The following is a 15,362-nucleotide window of genomic DNA, read 5'->3' as shown; positions in this document are numbered from 1 at the left end:
AAATATTTTTATTTAATTGTTTGTGAATAATTATTTAAAATAATTATGAAAATAATTATTTAAAATTTTAAAAAAAAAGTAAAACAATGATTTCTATGTGCATAATATTGCATGTTATTGAAATGTTTAAATTGTCCAAGGTGTACCTAAAGTCTGGACACATAGGCAAAAATGTATATTATACAATCAATATATATTATATAAATCAGTGGTCCCCAACCTTTTTTGACCCGCGGTCCGGCTTGTGTTCCCACAAATCTCCCACGGCCTGGGGTGGGGGGGTCGTACATTATAGCAACCTAATGTATCTTATTTATGATGTATTGTGTAAAACTAAGACATGAATAACATCAAACGAAAAGCACAAAATGAATGGCAACCCACCATCCACCAGTTCAAGTTCCAGCCAGGTTTTTCGAGAGAGATTATTACATCGCTGTTTGACGTGTGTGGTAAAAGGTAGTGTGCTAGCATGAATTAACTTGAGATAAATGTGCCCATTAGCTCTCAATAAGTCATCCAAACTTACCTTTATGCATTCCCACATAGTATCAGCATTTGACACCAAATATGAGGTGAAAGAAAAATGGTAAAAATACAGTAGTAGTCTATCTGTGCGGCATGAGATAAAGTTAGCACACGCACAATGGACATGCGTCAAGTGAGACGGATGTAACAGAGAGAATCCGGCCACTTTTCAAAATAAAACAAACAAAAAAAAAGAAATAATGAAAATTATTTTTACTTTCTGTGCGGCCCGGTACCGGGACGCTGCCCGGGGGTTGGCGACCACTGCCTTAAGGCATTGTACAAAAAAGTGTTAATTGATAATTAATTAATCAATTACATTTTCTAATAAATGAACAAATAAATTAAATTAATTCATGATTTAAAAATGTAAAATAATACATACAAATATATTATGCATAATAAAATCCAATTTTTAATATTAGCAATATCAATATCAAATTGATCAATTAAATTACTATTATTATAAACATATACTTAGACACTTATTATTATCATTATAAACTTCTTTATATTATGTATGTATATAATTAAACATTTAAATAATATGATTTTTTTTAATATTGCATTTTTGTGTCCAGACTTTATGAAATATGATTTTGCAATGCAATGTACGATCACTGAAATGTATGTCTATATGTTCTAGCTCTCAGTAAACTGAAGGTGCATCAAATGTACCAGAGCAGCCAGGTGGAGATCGTGCATTCCAATGTGGTGTTTGACATCTGCAGCTTGATGCTGTACGGTACCCAAGCAATTCCCATCCGCCTCAAGATCCTTCTGGACCGCCTTTTCTCTGTCCTCAAACAGGAAGAGGTAATCCAAATCCTCAATGCACTGGACTGGACACTGCAGGACTACATACGAGGATACGTACTTCAGGTAAAAGTCAGAAGAAACTTTTGTCGCTTCAGTGGCAGAACATTTTTGATTAATCCTGCTGATTAACTCACCGAATGTATTAGAATTATATTTTTTATTTGGCTTTAGATAACTTATTACTATCGAGAAAATGGTGATCTAACATTACAATTCCACAAGCCATACTCCAGTGGTCTGATCCAATACTCAGGATCAGCATCAGTCTGATACTAGCCAAATACACTTGATAGGATTTGGAGAAAATGTATGAAATCCTTCCAAAAGTGTAAACAATCACGTAATTGCTCAATTTAACATTGCACTGTAGCACAGTATGTATGCATCGACCCTTGAATGTGCTTGCATGTGTCACTGCTCTGCTGAAAAAGCAAGCTAACGAGCTAAATCATCAACGAGAGTTGTGGCTGCTCAAAGAGTTGATTTCACGTCACGCGCTCAACATGCAAGTATCTGAGGGGATGGTATTTCAACACCACAAATTTGACAAAACATTTGGAAAACGTATGCAGTTTTTACAACTCGTGCTAAGAAGTAAGGTTGCCAACCGTCCATTGAAAATTGTCTCGTATTACAAATAAAAATAAAAGCATGTGTCTCGTATTGAGTTGACAAGGGACGCACTTTGACAATGAAAAATAGTCTGTAAAATGTGCAGTAAATTGACGACGACAAATGTGTTGGATATACATCTTAATGTGGTTTACAAACAAAAATATGACGAATACCAAAGTGGACCCCATTTTTTCTGTATGAACACATCTGCTTAAAACAACAGAATTCCAAGAGCGATAAACCAACCTTTTGAGCTTTCGTACTGAGCAATGAGTTTCAATTCCTCATGGTTGAGGGTCAGGGATATGGCACTTTTAAGAAGTGTCCCTTGGTTTCTGTGGTCTTACTGCTGTGCAAGGTAGATTTGTAAATGTCTCCTCCACCAAACATCCTCTTAAGTTGCGGCCAAGCTGGCGGAGTCTTCATGGGCAGACAGCGTCAGCACCAGCTCTCATGTCAATTACAACATCATCAAGTATTCAACTTGGGCTGCATTTAATTCATGTTAGCTCATCTAATGGCGGGGGTAGAGTCAGAATCCTCGACAGGCACTCAATGAATGCTCTGTGATGAAATATTAATTACGGTTACGGCACCAAGCTGCTCCTCACTTTCAAAGACAGATAAATCGACATGTGATCACTACTGGGCCAAGGGAGAAGCATTGATCCGGCCGGGCTTGCTTGTTCAATATGAACCCCCCGTTCGCAAATATGTTTGTGTGATATATTTGAGTGCATATACTGCATGTGTGTCATTTCATTTTAATGCCCTCATTATGTTGGATTTGTGTGTAAGCTTGTGCGGGTGTAATGGTACGTCATCATCACAGTTCGGTACCTACCTCGGTTTTAAGGTGCAAAACATAAAACTACTTAGCTTTTGTATCAATATATATATATGTATATATATATATATATATGATCGGCTTTCATTATTTTTTTAAGATGAAACATAAACAAGTGCCACCGCTAGCAGGTAATTATCCAGTGAATACAATTCTCAAAACATTATACTGGGGTGTCCAAACTTTTTCCAACAAGGGCCACATACTGAAAATAAAAAAATGTAAGGGCCATTTTCATATTTTCTAAAGCAATACATCTAGATATGCTAAGAAGTCATATATATTTCAAGAAAAAACTGCATCTCAGCTTTGTGATATAGGTGAAAACACATACTATTATTATGAACTTCACTCTTTGCTTTTGTGCCATTTTTGCTGTTGTTTTTCTTTTCATTTTCCAAATATTTAAAGTTTATTCTTAAACCTTTGTAAATGTTCTTTGTTTAATATAATGACTTTATTCCCATAATATTTGGACTTTATTCCCATAATATTACAACTTTTTCCCCAACCTAATTTTCCAAAAATGACAACGTTATTTTGTTTTGTTTGTTTTTTTTAAATAATATTACGGCTTTTTTAAGGAACATTTGTTTGTTAATATTTTTTCTTTAATATTTGAGCTCTATGCTACTAAAATGACATTATTTAGTTTATGCTAGTAAAATTGCGCCTATATTTCGCATTAGACTCCAACTTTTTGCTCATAACATTTTGATGATATTCTCATAAAATTTGGGGTTTTTTTGCAGTTTCTTTATTTTTTTTATTTTCCAGCTATTTCTATTTCTTTGTTCTTGTAAATTCTGTTCTCATAATTATGACTTTATTCCTGTAATATTATGACTTTATTCTCATAACGTTATAACTTTTTCCCAAACTAATTTTCCAAAAATTGCAACTTTATTCATTGTTTTGTTTGTTTCTCATAATATGATGACTTTAAAAAACAAAAGTCTTTTTTCTTAAATATTTCAACTTGCTGCTAAAATGACAGAATATTCATAATATTCACAATTCAGAATATTGCTACATTATTCTAACAAAATGGCATGTTTTTCCCCTTAGAGCACTACTTTTTTCTCTTAATGTTTTGACTTAATTCTTGTAAAATTATTGTTGATTTCCATTTTTGCTGTTGTTGTTTTTTTTTTTTAGTTTTCTTGTTGAATTATATTTTAAGAATAAGCTGCGGGCCACACATGGGACACCCCTGCACTATACTAATTATTCTTCATTAAAAGTGCAAGAGTGTGAATGATTGTTTTATCTTTAGTAAAGTGAAGTTCCTTCTTGTTTTTTGACGTGCAGTAATATTGGAAAATCTGTACGTCTCTGAACCGAAGTGAAGGTTCCATACTAAAAAATGCGGTTATGATCACACCGTACACCAGAGGGAGCTCATGAGCTCAGCTCGAGAGGGACCCCATGTGCTCCCTCTGGCAGCTGTTGGCCAATGACCTGCTTTGCTGGAACAATGTATTATGGGAAGAACTTAAAATAACTTTTTTCATTTATTTTAAACTTGTATTGGTACTATACTTGTATATTTTCTAGCTATTTTTGAGTGTTAAGTTGCTGTGTGATGATTTTGCATTCTTTGTAAGATGACACCGTGAGTTAGATTGTTACACTGAGTAATAACCTCCTGTGATTTCCGATGGGTTGACAAGCTCGTCGTGAGTTCCCTTATAGCTCGTGATTGGCTTCTGCCAAGTGCTACCGTTTCCTCACTGACTCGTGAGCGGCACAGTATTTGAACGATTAGTAGTAGTTCTAAAGTATAGGTGATGTCTTGAAATTAGAGCTTCATCATAAATTAGGTGCACCACTGTACTGTATAAGCCACAGGGTTCAAAGTTTAAGAAAAAAGTAGCGGCTTATACACCGAAAATTACAATATGTACTGTTCCACCCCTACTTGATGTGATTACAGGGTGCATCCTCTAGCCATATAAATGTATGAGTGATCCAAAAAACAACACTAATGTTGAAATTGTGTTTCTCTTTCTTACTCTGTTCCACCCCTCTACCCGTCCCACTTTCCTCTACCATGTTGTGTTTGTCGCCCTCTGCCACTGGTCTGTCAAAAGGATGTGGCGGGGAAAGTGTTGGATCGTTGGGCTATGATGACGTTTGAGGAGGAGATTGCAACCTTGCAACAGTTCTTGCGCTTTGGCGAAACCAAGTCCATCGTGGAGCTCATGGCTCTGCAAGACAAGGAGGGACAATCAGTATTAGTACCCAGCACTCGCACCAGCTCAGATATCCGGACTTTCATTGAGCGTAACACCCCATGCACGGCCGCCAACTTGTCTACAAATAAAGCAGAGAGGCAGAGCAGCAACAACATGCACCACTTTGAAAACTTCATTAACAGCATGGCCTTCATGCTGCCTTTCCAGCTTTTAGGTTCTGTTCCAGCGCCGTTTCTGGGCTCCCCAACAGGTTCACACCAGCAGCTTCACCAACAACACCGGCAGTCTTTCCGAGGGTCGGTCGAGCCCCAGAGCGAGAGACAAGACGATCAAAAGCCGGACAGTGCATTAAGGGAGAACCACCTTCAAGTTCCACTTCCTGCGGACAGTAGCCATGTATGTTCCAGCTCTGTTATATTCACTGCTGATCTGGACCAAAGTGGAGACAAGCCACTAGACAGTCTTTCCTCTACAACGAAGATTGAGGCTGAAGATTTCTCTACCAGTGACAACTACTCTGATGGGCCCCCCACACCATGCACACCCTCCATGAGCTCTGATGTGACCCAAATGTCCCCTGAGGGTAAGCTGCGCAATGGGAGCAGTGGAGGGGGGAACTTTGTAGGAAATGGGGGTGGGGGATCTCTAAAGAAGGGCCGTGTATTTTGTAATGCCTGTGAGAAGACATTCTACGACAAAGGCACACTGAAAATACATTACAATGCAGTGCACCTAAAGATTAAGCACAAGTGTACAATTGAAGGATGCAACATGGTGTTCAGCTCACTGCGCAGTCGCAACCGCCATAGTGCAAATCCTAACCCACGGCTTCACATGCCCATGAATCGCAACAACAGGGACAAAGACTTGCGAGGCAACCTGTCTGCCGATGAGGGCTCTCCGAGAGAGAAAAGACCTGAATATGGCTCATCCATCCCCATCTGTTCCGCTGAAAGTCACAAGTCCGTTCCCAGTTACATGGTAAGTCAAATGGACACATGCCCTAAGATCCACACCAGCTCATTCCCCAGCATCGGCCAGAGTGGCATTCTCTTCCCCAATTTAAAGACAGTCCAGCCAGTCCTGCCTTTCTACCGCAGCCTTGTTACACCAGCAGAGCTGGCCAACACCCCAGGGACACTTCCGTCACTCCCTCTCCTGTCTTCCTCTGTGTCTGTCAAACCTACCACCATTCCTGACGTCTGCAATGCCGACCCCATACCAAAGAAAAAGTCTCGAAAGTCAAGCATGCCAATAAAGATAGAGAAGGAGATGCTGGAACCAGATGAGCAGATGGATACGTGTAGTAACACAGAGGAGGACATTCCCTTATTGGACAGAGACAAGGAAGAATGTGATGGTCACCAATCAGAAGGACAAATGTACTTTGATGAGCACAAACAGAAGAGGGAGTATTTTGGGGAGGAAAGGCAATGTAGAAGGCCTTTGTTGGGTCACTACTTAGAGATGACAAGGGAAGAAATCAAGGAGGACACAAGAGGAGGGAAAGTTGATGCAGAGACCAACATCGACTCATCGCCCCCTTTCAAAAACAGGTTGGTCAAGACACTCCGAGGCAACTCTTTGGCCAGTCAGGAACTCAACTCTAACGAGGAAAGTAATGGCAGAGAGTGTAAAAACCCCTTGCATGAAGACGACCACCTTCCAGAGCTCAAGTGGAGTGAGCACAACCTGACAAACGGGAGTGCTCTGCAAGTCTCAGTTCATGAGAAAGGGGGATCTGAGGCCTCTGCAGATGACCACGGTGACTCAGGTTTATCGGAGCTTGAGCCAAATGTTGACCAGTTTCACCACTGTGACGTTTGCTCTATGACCTTCGAGAACCCGCACAGTGTCAAGATGCATTACCAAAACGTGCACCTCAAGGAGATGCACGTGTGCACAGTGGATGGTTGCACTGCAGCTTTTACCTCACGCAGGAGCAGAGACAGGTGAGATGCAAGAGAAGTGTTGTTTGTGGTTGATTGGGCTTCCAAGCCACATATCTCTGTGAATTATTTAAAGGTTTTGAAAAGATGGAATCTGGTTTTAGAAATCATATTCCTAATCTCTTGGATGAGTTGTTTGTGTAAAAGTGTCATTAAGGTGTAGTCTGCTACCCCTGGCTAGGACTGAAAATTTTAAAACGCTACTTCGAGTCGGTTAATGTTGAGACATTTTTGTCAGCGGAACCAAATAACCTTCAGTTAAGCATATGCATGAAGTCGGCCCTAAATTGAACCATGTATTTGGTGCGTACAGCATGTGACAAAACTCATACAAAACTCTTCTGCGTCACAAAGGGAAGTTGGCCTTTTTTTCTTTGATAGACGTTTTACCAACTGAGATTTTACCAGCGAAGAGGATATGCATTTTATATATCGTCAAAAAGGTTGCCGAAATATTACACATAGATGGAGATGGGCTGCAAGGAGACAGACTTTCTGATGACTTCACCGAACTGTAATGATCAAAGCAACGCATTTGTTGAATAGAGCCAGGTATGTTTCATTAGGATGGATGATTGGATTTATTTCAAGACAACGAAAGCGCTTTACAGTGAGAACCCATTACTCATTCACTCCATTGTCCCACACTGCACACTACATCGCCTGGTTTTGTGTGGTCGATGTTCACACTTGCCTAAATCAGCAAGCAGTCTCAACAGCCTGTTTGCTCGGTCCTGGGTTCAGGGACTACATTCAAATTTGCTAAGTTTGCTCATATGGTTCATTTGGTCAAGTGTGCACACAGTCCACCAAACCCTGGATTGTACTAAACAGGCGGACCAAGACCACCTAATAGATGGGTCTCAGGTTGTGTAGGTGCACCTCACTTTAGCACAATTGTGAACACCGACCACAGCAAAACACTGTATATGATGTTAATGGACTATCACTTGTATGGCGCTTTCCTACCGTCACGGCACTCAAAGAACTTTGATACTGTTACCACATTTACCTCGTGATGACGCAGCATCAGGATCAACTTGGGGTACAAGTATCTTGCCCAAAGACATCTTGACATGACCATCTGAGCCATGCCGTCCCATTGATGTCACCAAATACGAGCCAAACCAGGCTATGGTTGGCAAAATCCAACAGAAAGCAGAGTCAAAAAATAAAAGTTAAATGAAAGCCCAGAAGCGTAAATGCAGTAGTAAACATTCCTGGATCTTTTCAGTGAAGGAGTCGTGTGGATCATTATAGTTCACTGAAGTCATCAGAAACACCATCTCGCATGTGCATCACATCATGCACATGTCAAATACTTAAATGCTTAACTGAGCAATAATTGTTCCGTTGATGAAAATACAAGTGTGAACGCTAACTTAACCACACTAATGTGCACCCCAAGTATCTTTTTTGAATTTCTGGTCCGGACCAGCGTACCAGACTACAAGTGTGAATGCACCCTTAAATGTAACTGATATGAAAAAAGTACAGTCATCCCTCACCTCTTCACGCTCCAAATTTAAAAAATATACATATTAAGTAATGAATCATGGTGTTTCGTGGTTGAATATGGCCTATTATTAGTAAAAAAATAAGCATTTATTTAAGCAAAGTGGACATGTTTTGCCTAAATGAAGCATTTTCAAGCCTAAAAATGGTTGAGTGAAGTAAAATAAGGCGTTCAGAAGGCGATACTGACTGACTGTCGGGACGAAGACTCTTTTCCACCTTTGTTTTTGGTTTGCATACAAGTTGGTCGTATTCCCCTGATTCTTCGTCACTACTGTCGAACAAATGCAACATCGCAGTTTGTCAGTGTTCATGTGCTCACCTTGTTCGTTTTGTTTAAATGCCAAATATTCTCACACTGGGGATGTGGCATTCGCCTTAAAAACTATTGCTTTTGTGCCATCATTCATGTTGGTATGCTGGCTCACGAGGCTAATTTGCTGCTAGCCAAGGTAGCCCCGCCTCCACGTACAGGAGGAGACGACAGGAGGGTCTTCTTGTCATCCAGCCTGAAAGAGAGACGAGGAATACAAACACAAATGCACGCACATGGCAATTTATCAAGGCTGGCGAAAACGATTGACGTCGTATTTTTTAATCCTTCAATTAATAGATTTATCGATTATCGTGACAGGCCTACAGTACATGCACGATTTTGTTTCAATAAACCGCCACACACATTGTGCCTTTTCTTGAGGAGTAGCCATTTGCCATTTCAGGAGTTTACTGAACAATTTAACAGGGAGTCTAAAAAGGCTATCTAACCACTGAGTACATAGAAGAAATGTGATTAACATACCCTGGGTTCTCAGTCTTTCCCTGAAATTATTTTACAGTACTTTTCCAGGACATTTTCAGAGTCAAGTTATAACCTCCGGTACTAGCAACACTCAACTTACAAAAAAAGTCAAGCGGAAATGCAAATTTGATTGCCTGGTAGCGTCACATGAGGCGCTGTGCCAGGTAAAAGCAGAGAAGCGCTGTGCCAGAACATAACGTGACAACAGATATGCATGCACATAACGCTTACAGTAATCCCTCATTTATCACGGTTAATTGGTTCCAGACACGACCATGATGAGTGAATTTTCGCAACTTAGGATCCGTATTTATAAATTTAATATTTTCGTAATTAGAGCATAGAAATCCTGTTTACACCCTTCTAAATACATTTTCAAAGCCCTCTAGACATGAAATAACACCCCTATAGTCACCTTTACAGTCCTATTACCCAATATAATAGCTATAAGAGAAAATAAGACATAAATAAGACTCAAGGTCGTGTGTGTTGCTGTAAATGTTTTCCCTAGAGGAGCTTAGTGGCGGACAGACAGGAAGTGGCGTCGGGGGTTCAGAGTTGAGTTTTAGCAATTGTAGCCCGTGTTTTTATTACGGATTTTTATTCGGGATTATGGTGCCTGTTATGGGAGCATTCAAACCTGCATTAAAAGCATGTTGTTCCAGCGATCAAGTCTGGTGCTTGTGTGTCTTACTAAACATTACAGTAACATTGACACCTACTGACACCTAGTGACCACTGTAGAATACTACATATTCACACCGTCTTTGAATGCGTCTTCTGAATGCCTTATACAGTATACTGTACGTAGTTTAGTTCATTTAGCCATTCTTATGCTTGAAAATGACTAACTGACGCAAAAAATACATACAATTTGCTTCAATATGCATATTTTTGACTAATAATAGGCCGCACTGAACAGTATGATATATTCATTCATATATTTCTGAAAAACCGTGACAGAGTGAAGCCTCGAAATTCAAACGGCAAAGTGGCGAGGGACGACTTTAATCTGTTTCATTCAGTGGTTTCATTCATTCGAGTTCTGGTCGGTTTTCAGTGTTGAGGGAGGTAGTTCCTGCTAGTTCACTTAAGTCGAGAGTTTTGCTTCTCAAAACAATATGCATTCGAACGAGTAATACATTTGCTTCACAAAATAGTTTTCCATGAAAAAGTCAGACCTCACAGTCATTCGGCGTTGTTTTCGCTCCCTTCGTATAACTGCCCGCTGCCGCCTGTTAATGTGTTTCACAGTGTTTACATGCACGACTACTGATGCTAGAGAGTTAAACTGAAAGCAAGAGTGGCACTGTCACAAAAGAAATGCATCAGTGTATTCCTGTTCATGTCGGTATCCGTTTGTGTTTGTGCTAAAAGGAATGTTGCCATCACTTGTTTCGTCGTCACACGTTTGCTTTCGCTTTCCCAGCAGTCAACTCTGTGAAACAGGTGATGGAAATGTGCACAACAGTTCACAGCCGGCAGCGGCACTCAAGCGATGCAAAGGGAGCGAAAATAACAAGCGATTTTTAGGTCTGACTTTTTCATGGAAAACGGTTTTGTGATGCAGATGGATTACTCTTTTGAACGCATGTTGTTCAGAGAAGCAAAACGCTTTACTTAAGTGACCCCACCAACTAGCCGGAACTACTTTCCTCAACACCGGAAACCGACCAGAACACTGCTCATGGGACAAAGTGGGGGAAAGTCATTGTTGATGCACTACACTGCTGATGGGGATGTCGTTCAACTTCATGTCCAAAAATTCAAACTATCCCTTTAAGGGGCTGCATGGCAGTTCATTACTCTTAATGAATGACATTGTTCTCTGCAGACATAGTGCCAATTTGACCCTCCACCACAAGCTGATGACCAAAGACCTCGTCTACGCCGGCAACAACCTCTACTCAGCATCATCTCACCGCAAAGAGAGCGACTCTGTTGGGACTATGGACTTCTGCCAGGACCAGTGTGACAGGGATCTTGCCTCTGTCATCTGCAGAGGGAAAAATCGCATGGGCTTGGTCTACCCCATGAGCAAAATGCCCACAGCACAAGAAACATCTCCCAAAGGGGATACACAGGGATTACGAGGGGGTGGTGATGGGACAGTGCTGGACTTGAGCACCTCCTCCTCTGCCCCGCCTCATTGCAGCAGCAGTGCTCCATCCTACTGGGACTCAGATGAAGTTGCTAGTGAGGATGGAGAGGGGGCTGAAGGAGATGTCGAGGCACTCCCTGTGGAGGACAGTGATGAGAGCTGTGATGGGAGCAGTGTGGGGAGGCCTGGGGGGGAGCAGCCATTGCATGGGGGAGAGAAGAGCGCCGTGTTTGGTGGGGAAGTACAGATCGGGCTCCAGGGAGGGGGGAGCGGGTCTCCGATAACCTGCCACATGTGCCAAAAGGTCTACAGCAACAAGGGGACATTCAGGGCCCACTACAAGACTGTCCATCTCAGGTTGCTTCATAAGTGTAAAGTCCCCGGGTGTGACACAACATTTTCTTCCGTACGAAGCAGAAACAGGCATAGTCAGAACCCCAACCTCCATCGGAACCTGGTTGCTAGCACGAGGGCCACGGTGGAGCAGGAAGACATGGTTTCAGATTTCTTGTAGTCCAGTTTTAGAGCACCCAAATTAGCACTTTTTCAATTCCATATTAGTCACATGAGTCAAGAGTTTGAGGGAAGAAGTCAGCCGAGTACAATCATCAATGTATAACGAAGGTGACAGTGAATTCAATGTAAGTATAGGATTGAACTCCTATATAGTACTGTATTGTATTTGCTTTGCCTTATGGTCCTCGTATTTCAATTCACAGTGTCCGTTGGTAGTCCCGAGTAAGAGAGGGGAAAACTTTTGTTGTCGTCATTGTTTTAATGTTCAATAATGTAACGATCAAGAACAATTTGTGAAGAAACTTGAACTTGTGTCATGTGCTTCATTTTGTCTACATCAATGTTGGTCAAAGATGTGTACTGTTGTGAGCTTGACCAGTAACTTCTTGGAAGTGCGTTGTGATCTCTGTTGTTGTTCTCTGTGTTTCCTTCTCAGATTGCTGCGCTCTGCAAATGTTGACCAAAGACATTCAGTGCACTGGTCGTGTAAAAAGGGTGTACAAAGTCCACTGGGGGTGTATAAAGACCTCATCATGTCAGCAATGATGCCAACTCAGCACCTTTGTCACTTTGTCAGCAGGCGTGGCAGTACTGCAAGTTTTGATATCAATCTGATACCAAACAAATACAGGGCCAGTAGAATAGCAAATAAACGCGAGTAATTGAGACGCTCCTAAAAATGTCTATTTTTGATATCCTGGGTTATGCTGCTGCGTTGAGGCACCGTCGTACGCAACAACCGGCTCACTCCTCCCCCTCCAAACCCTCCAAGTTGCTTGAGGTTGATTTCTCTGATATCGGATGAACAGTTGCAATAAAAGTGGCCTTTGTAATTGTTAGACTAGATTCCGAGCCAATAACACAGGGGTATCCAAACTGCGGCCCGAGGGCTGTTTATTTAATGGCCCACAGTTTATTATAAAAATATAATTTAACAACAAGATGAAAAAAAAGATGGAAAAACCAGTAATTTTACAATAATTAAGTCAAACTATTAAGACAAAAAAGTTGTCATGTAACGAGGAAAGGTCATAATTTTAGAATAACGTAATATAATGAGGAAAATTTTTGTTAAAGAAAAAAATGTTTAAGACGTGATATTGTGAGAAACAAAAGAAATAAAGTTGTAATTTTTGGAAATTATGTTCTGAAAAATGTTATAATATTACGAGAATAAAGTCAAAATATCATGTCATAATTCCGAGAAAAAAATGACAGAAATTGAAAAACAGCTGTAATTTTAGGAGACTAAAGTCAAAATATTCAGAGAAAAAAGTTGTGATCCTACTACAAAAACTAAAAAATGGCATTTTAGTAGCATAAAGTTCAAATGTTATGAAATATTAAAGAAAGATGTAATTTTTTAAATGTTGCAATAGTATGAAAAACAAACAAAACAACAAATAACGTAACAAATGTAATTTTTCGAAAATTAGGTTGTGGAATTTTACCTGAATAGAGTTAAAATATTAAGAGAAAAAGGTCGCATTTTAATGAGAAAAATTTTTACGAGAATAATGTCTGAATATTATGAGGGAAAATAATAAAATCATCAATCAATAATCATTTTAGTAGCTTAGAGTTGGAATATTAAATAATTTTTTAAAGTAATATTACGAAAAACAAACTAACAAAATAAGTTGTAATTTCCGGAAAATTTGGTTGGGGAATAAATTATAATATTATGGGAATAAAGTCATACTAATGCGAAAGGAACATTTACGAAGATTATTTAAGAAGAAAGTTGAAATATGTCAAAATTTAAAAAAAAGAACAACAGCAAAAATGTGCAAAAAAGAGCAAAGTTGATACTAATAATACGCTTTTTAATCTACATCACAAAGCTGAGATGCAGTTTTTTACTGAACTCCGTAGAATATCGGCATGTGTTGCTTTACAAAAAAATATCACAGTGGACCTTGCGCCCTCTCATTTTTCAGTATGTGGCCCTCACTGGAAAAAGTTTGGACACTCCTGCAATAACCCTCCCCATCTCTCTTTATTTGCCATTGTTCACTCGTGACAAAGGAAGCTAACAAGCTAAATGCATAGAAGCCCAATCCAGGTTTACGCCCTTAATACGCCTCACGCATTTTAAAAAGTAAAATGTATAGGTGCTCCCCACTAATTAATGCTAATCACACATGATGATGATGATGATGATGATGATGACGATGATGATGATGACGACATTTGCTGTGCAGTATGACGATGATGAAGCTTAAAACTTTAAAAACTTGCTGTTTCAGTGCTTTTGATTTCCTTCTCTTTTGTCTCGACGTATGGAAAAGTGCTTCCATTCACGGCATCATGCGTTTTTCTCTCTTGAACATTTCCACAAGTTCCTGCGCTGAGGGCTCTTGTCAAAATCCTGAGAAGTTGCAGTTTGGCATTGCAAATGCAAGCTTAAGAATCACCGAAGCTCACAGCAAAAACATCCACACACGTGAACGAGAGCTGTGCAGCTCATGCTTCCGAAGGATGCTTCCTGTGGATGTGGCGCCCCCAGCAGGATGAACACCTACTGTATCCTGTATCATCATGTATTATGCTAACATGTTATGCTTTATCATCACGTTTATCAATTATTATCAACTTAGTGTGAACGAGATGGGTTTTCCGCAAAAAAGACATACACAAAAACACAAAAAAAGCACAAATGGGCGGATTTTTTCACCCCCCAAAAAATATATATTAAAAATCTGCGAATTTGCAGGGTCGTGAATGCTGAATGGCGAATATGCATGGATCCACTGTATCGCCAGTACCGATACTGATACTGATATGATTTTTGACTAGAATTTTTGTCAAGATCATTGAATGATTTTAATTTGTTGATCATGATTATGTCATCAGATGATATCAGAATAAACCGCAGGCCAAAGTACAACAATCAACAAAATAATACAATGATTCCCTTCTATTACACACAATTGTGTGAGCAAAATAAAGTCAATAGTGCAAAATAAGTAAAGAAAAGTAAAAACTACTATTAGCTCTCATTCAAATCCTTCCACGCCCTCCTGTGTCCAACAACTTCTTCTCTGACTTTAAACAATAAACACTCAATATATAAACACAGTTTTTCCCACACATTCATACATCTAAAAAAATTTAATTCAATTAACAATTATTCATATCTTTAATAATTACTATAAAATAATTGTAATAAACAAATAATAATAATTTGAATACATGTAAAAAAAACTTCCAATTATATAATAATGTGAATAAAATGACATTAAAATTAACCAAATAAAAAAATATGTATTTACAGTATAGTCTTTGAAATGTTTAACTACAGTATATATTTTATTTACATTGATTGTTTATATTTTAATTAATTTATGTATATATATAATTTTTTTTGCAAACATTGAGTGTGTATTTACAGCAGTAATGAACATATAAAGTGCTTATTTACAAGCACGAGGGGGTTATAGAACACAATACATCAAACATATGACAAGTAACA

At 39.3% G+C, this 15,362-nt stretch overlaps 1 protein-coding gene across 2 annotated transcripts in view; it reads left to right on the top strand.

The window, feature by feature from the left end:
* bnc1 (basonuclin 1) overlaps nt 1-14,558 on the top strand; it is a 32,833-nt gene extending 18,275 nt beyond the window's left edge. The window contains exons 1-4 of one of the 2 annotated variants that reach the window (XM_054771500.1): nt 1,192-1,268; nt 1,339-1,410; nt 4,903-6,959; nt 11,105-14,558. In XM_054771500.1, the coding sequence (XP_054627475.1) occupies nt 4,936-6,959; nt 11,105-11,885 (2,805 nt within the window). In that variant the 5' untranslated portion in view covers nt 1,192-1,268; nt 1,339-1,410; nt 4,903-4,935 and the 3' untranslated portion in view covers nt 11,886-14,558. Of the gene's footprint in view, nt 1-1,174; nt 1,411-4,902; nt 6,960-11,104 lie in introns of those variants that run through there. The other variant, XM_054771499.1, reaches the window with a different exon arrangement.
* The last annotated feature ends 804 nt before the right edge of the window (nt 14,559-15,362 follow it).

This window comes from Dunckerocampus dactyliophorus, chromosome 3, assembly GCF_027744805.1.
Source record: "Dunckerocampus dactyliophorus isolate RoL2022-P2 chromosome 3, RoL_Ddac_1.1, whole genome shotgun sequence".
Lineage (NCBI taxonomy): Eukaryota > Metazoa > Chordata > Actinopteri > Syngnathiformes > Syngnathidae > Dunckerocampus > Dunckerocampus dactyliophorus.
This window is presented reverse-complemented; position numbering and strand designations above follow the sequence as displayed.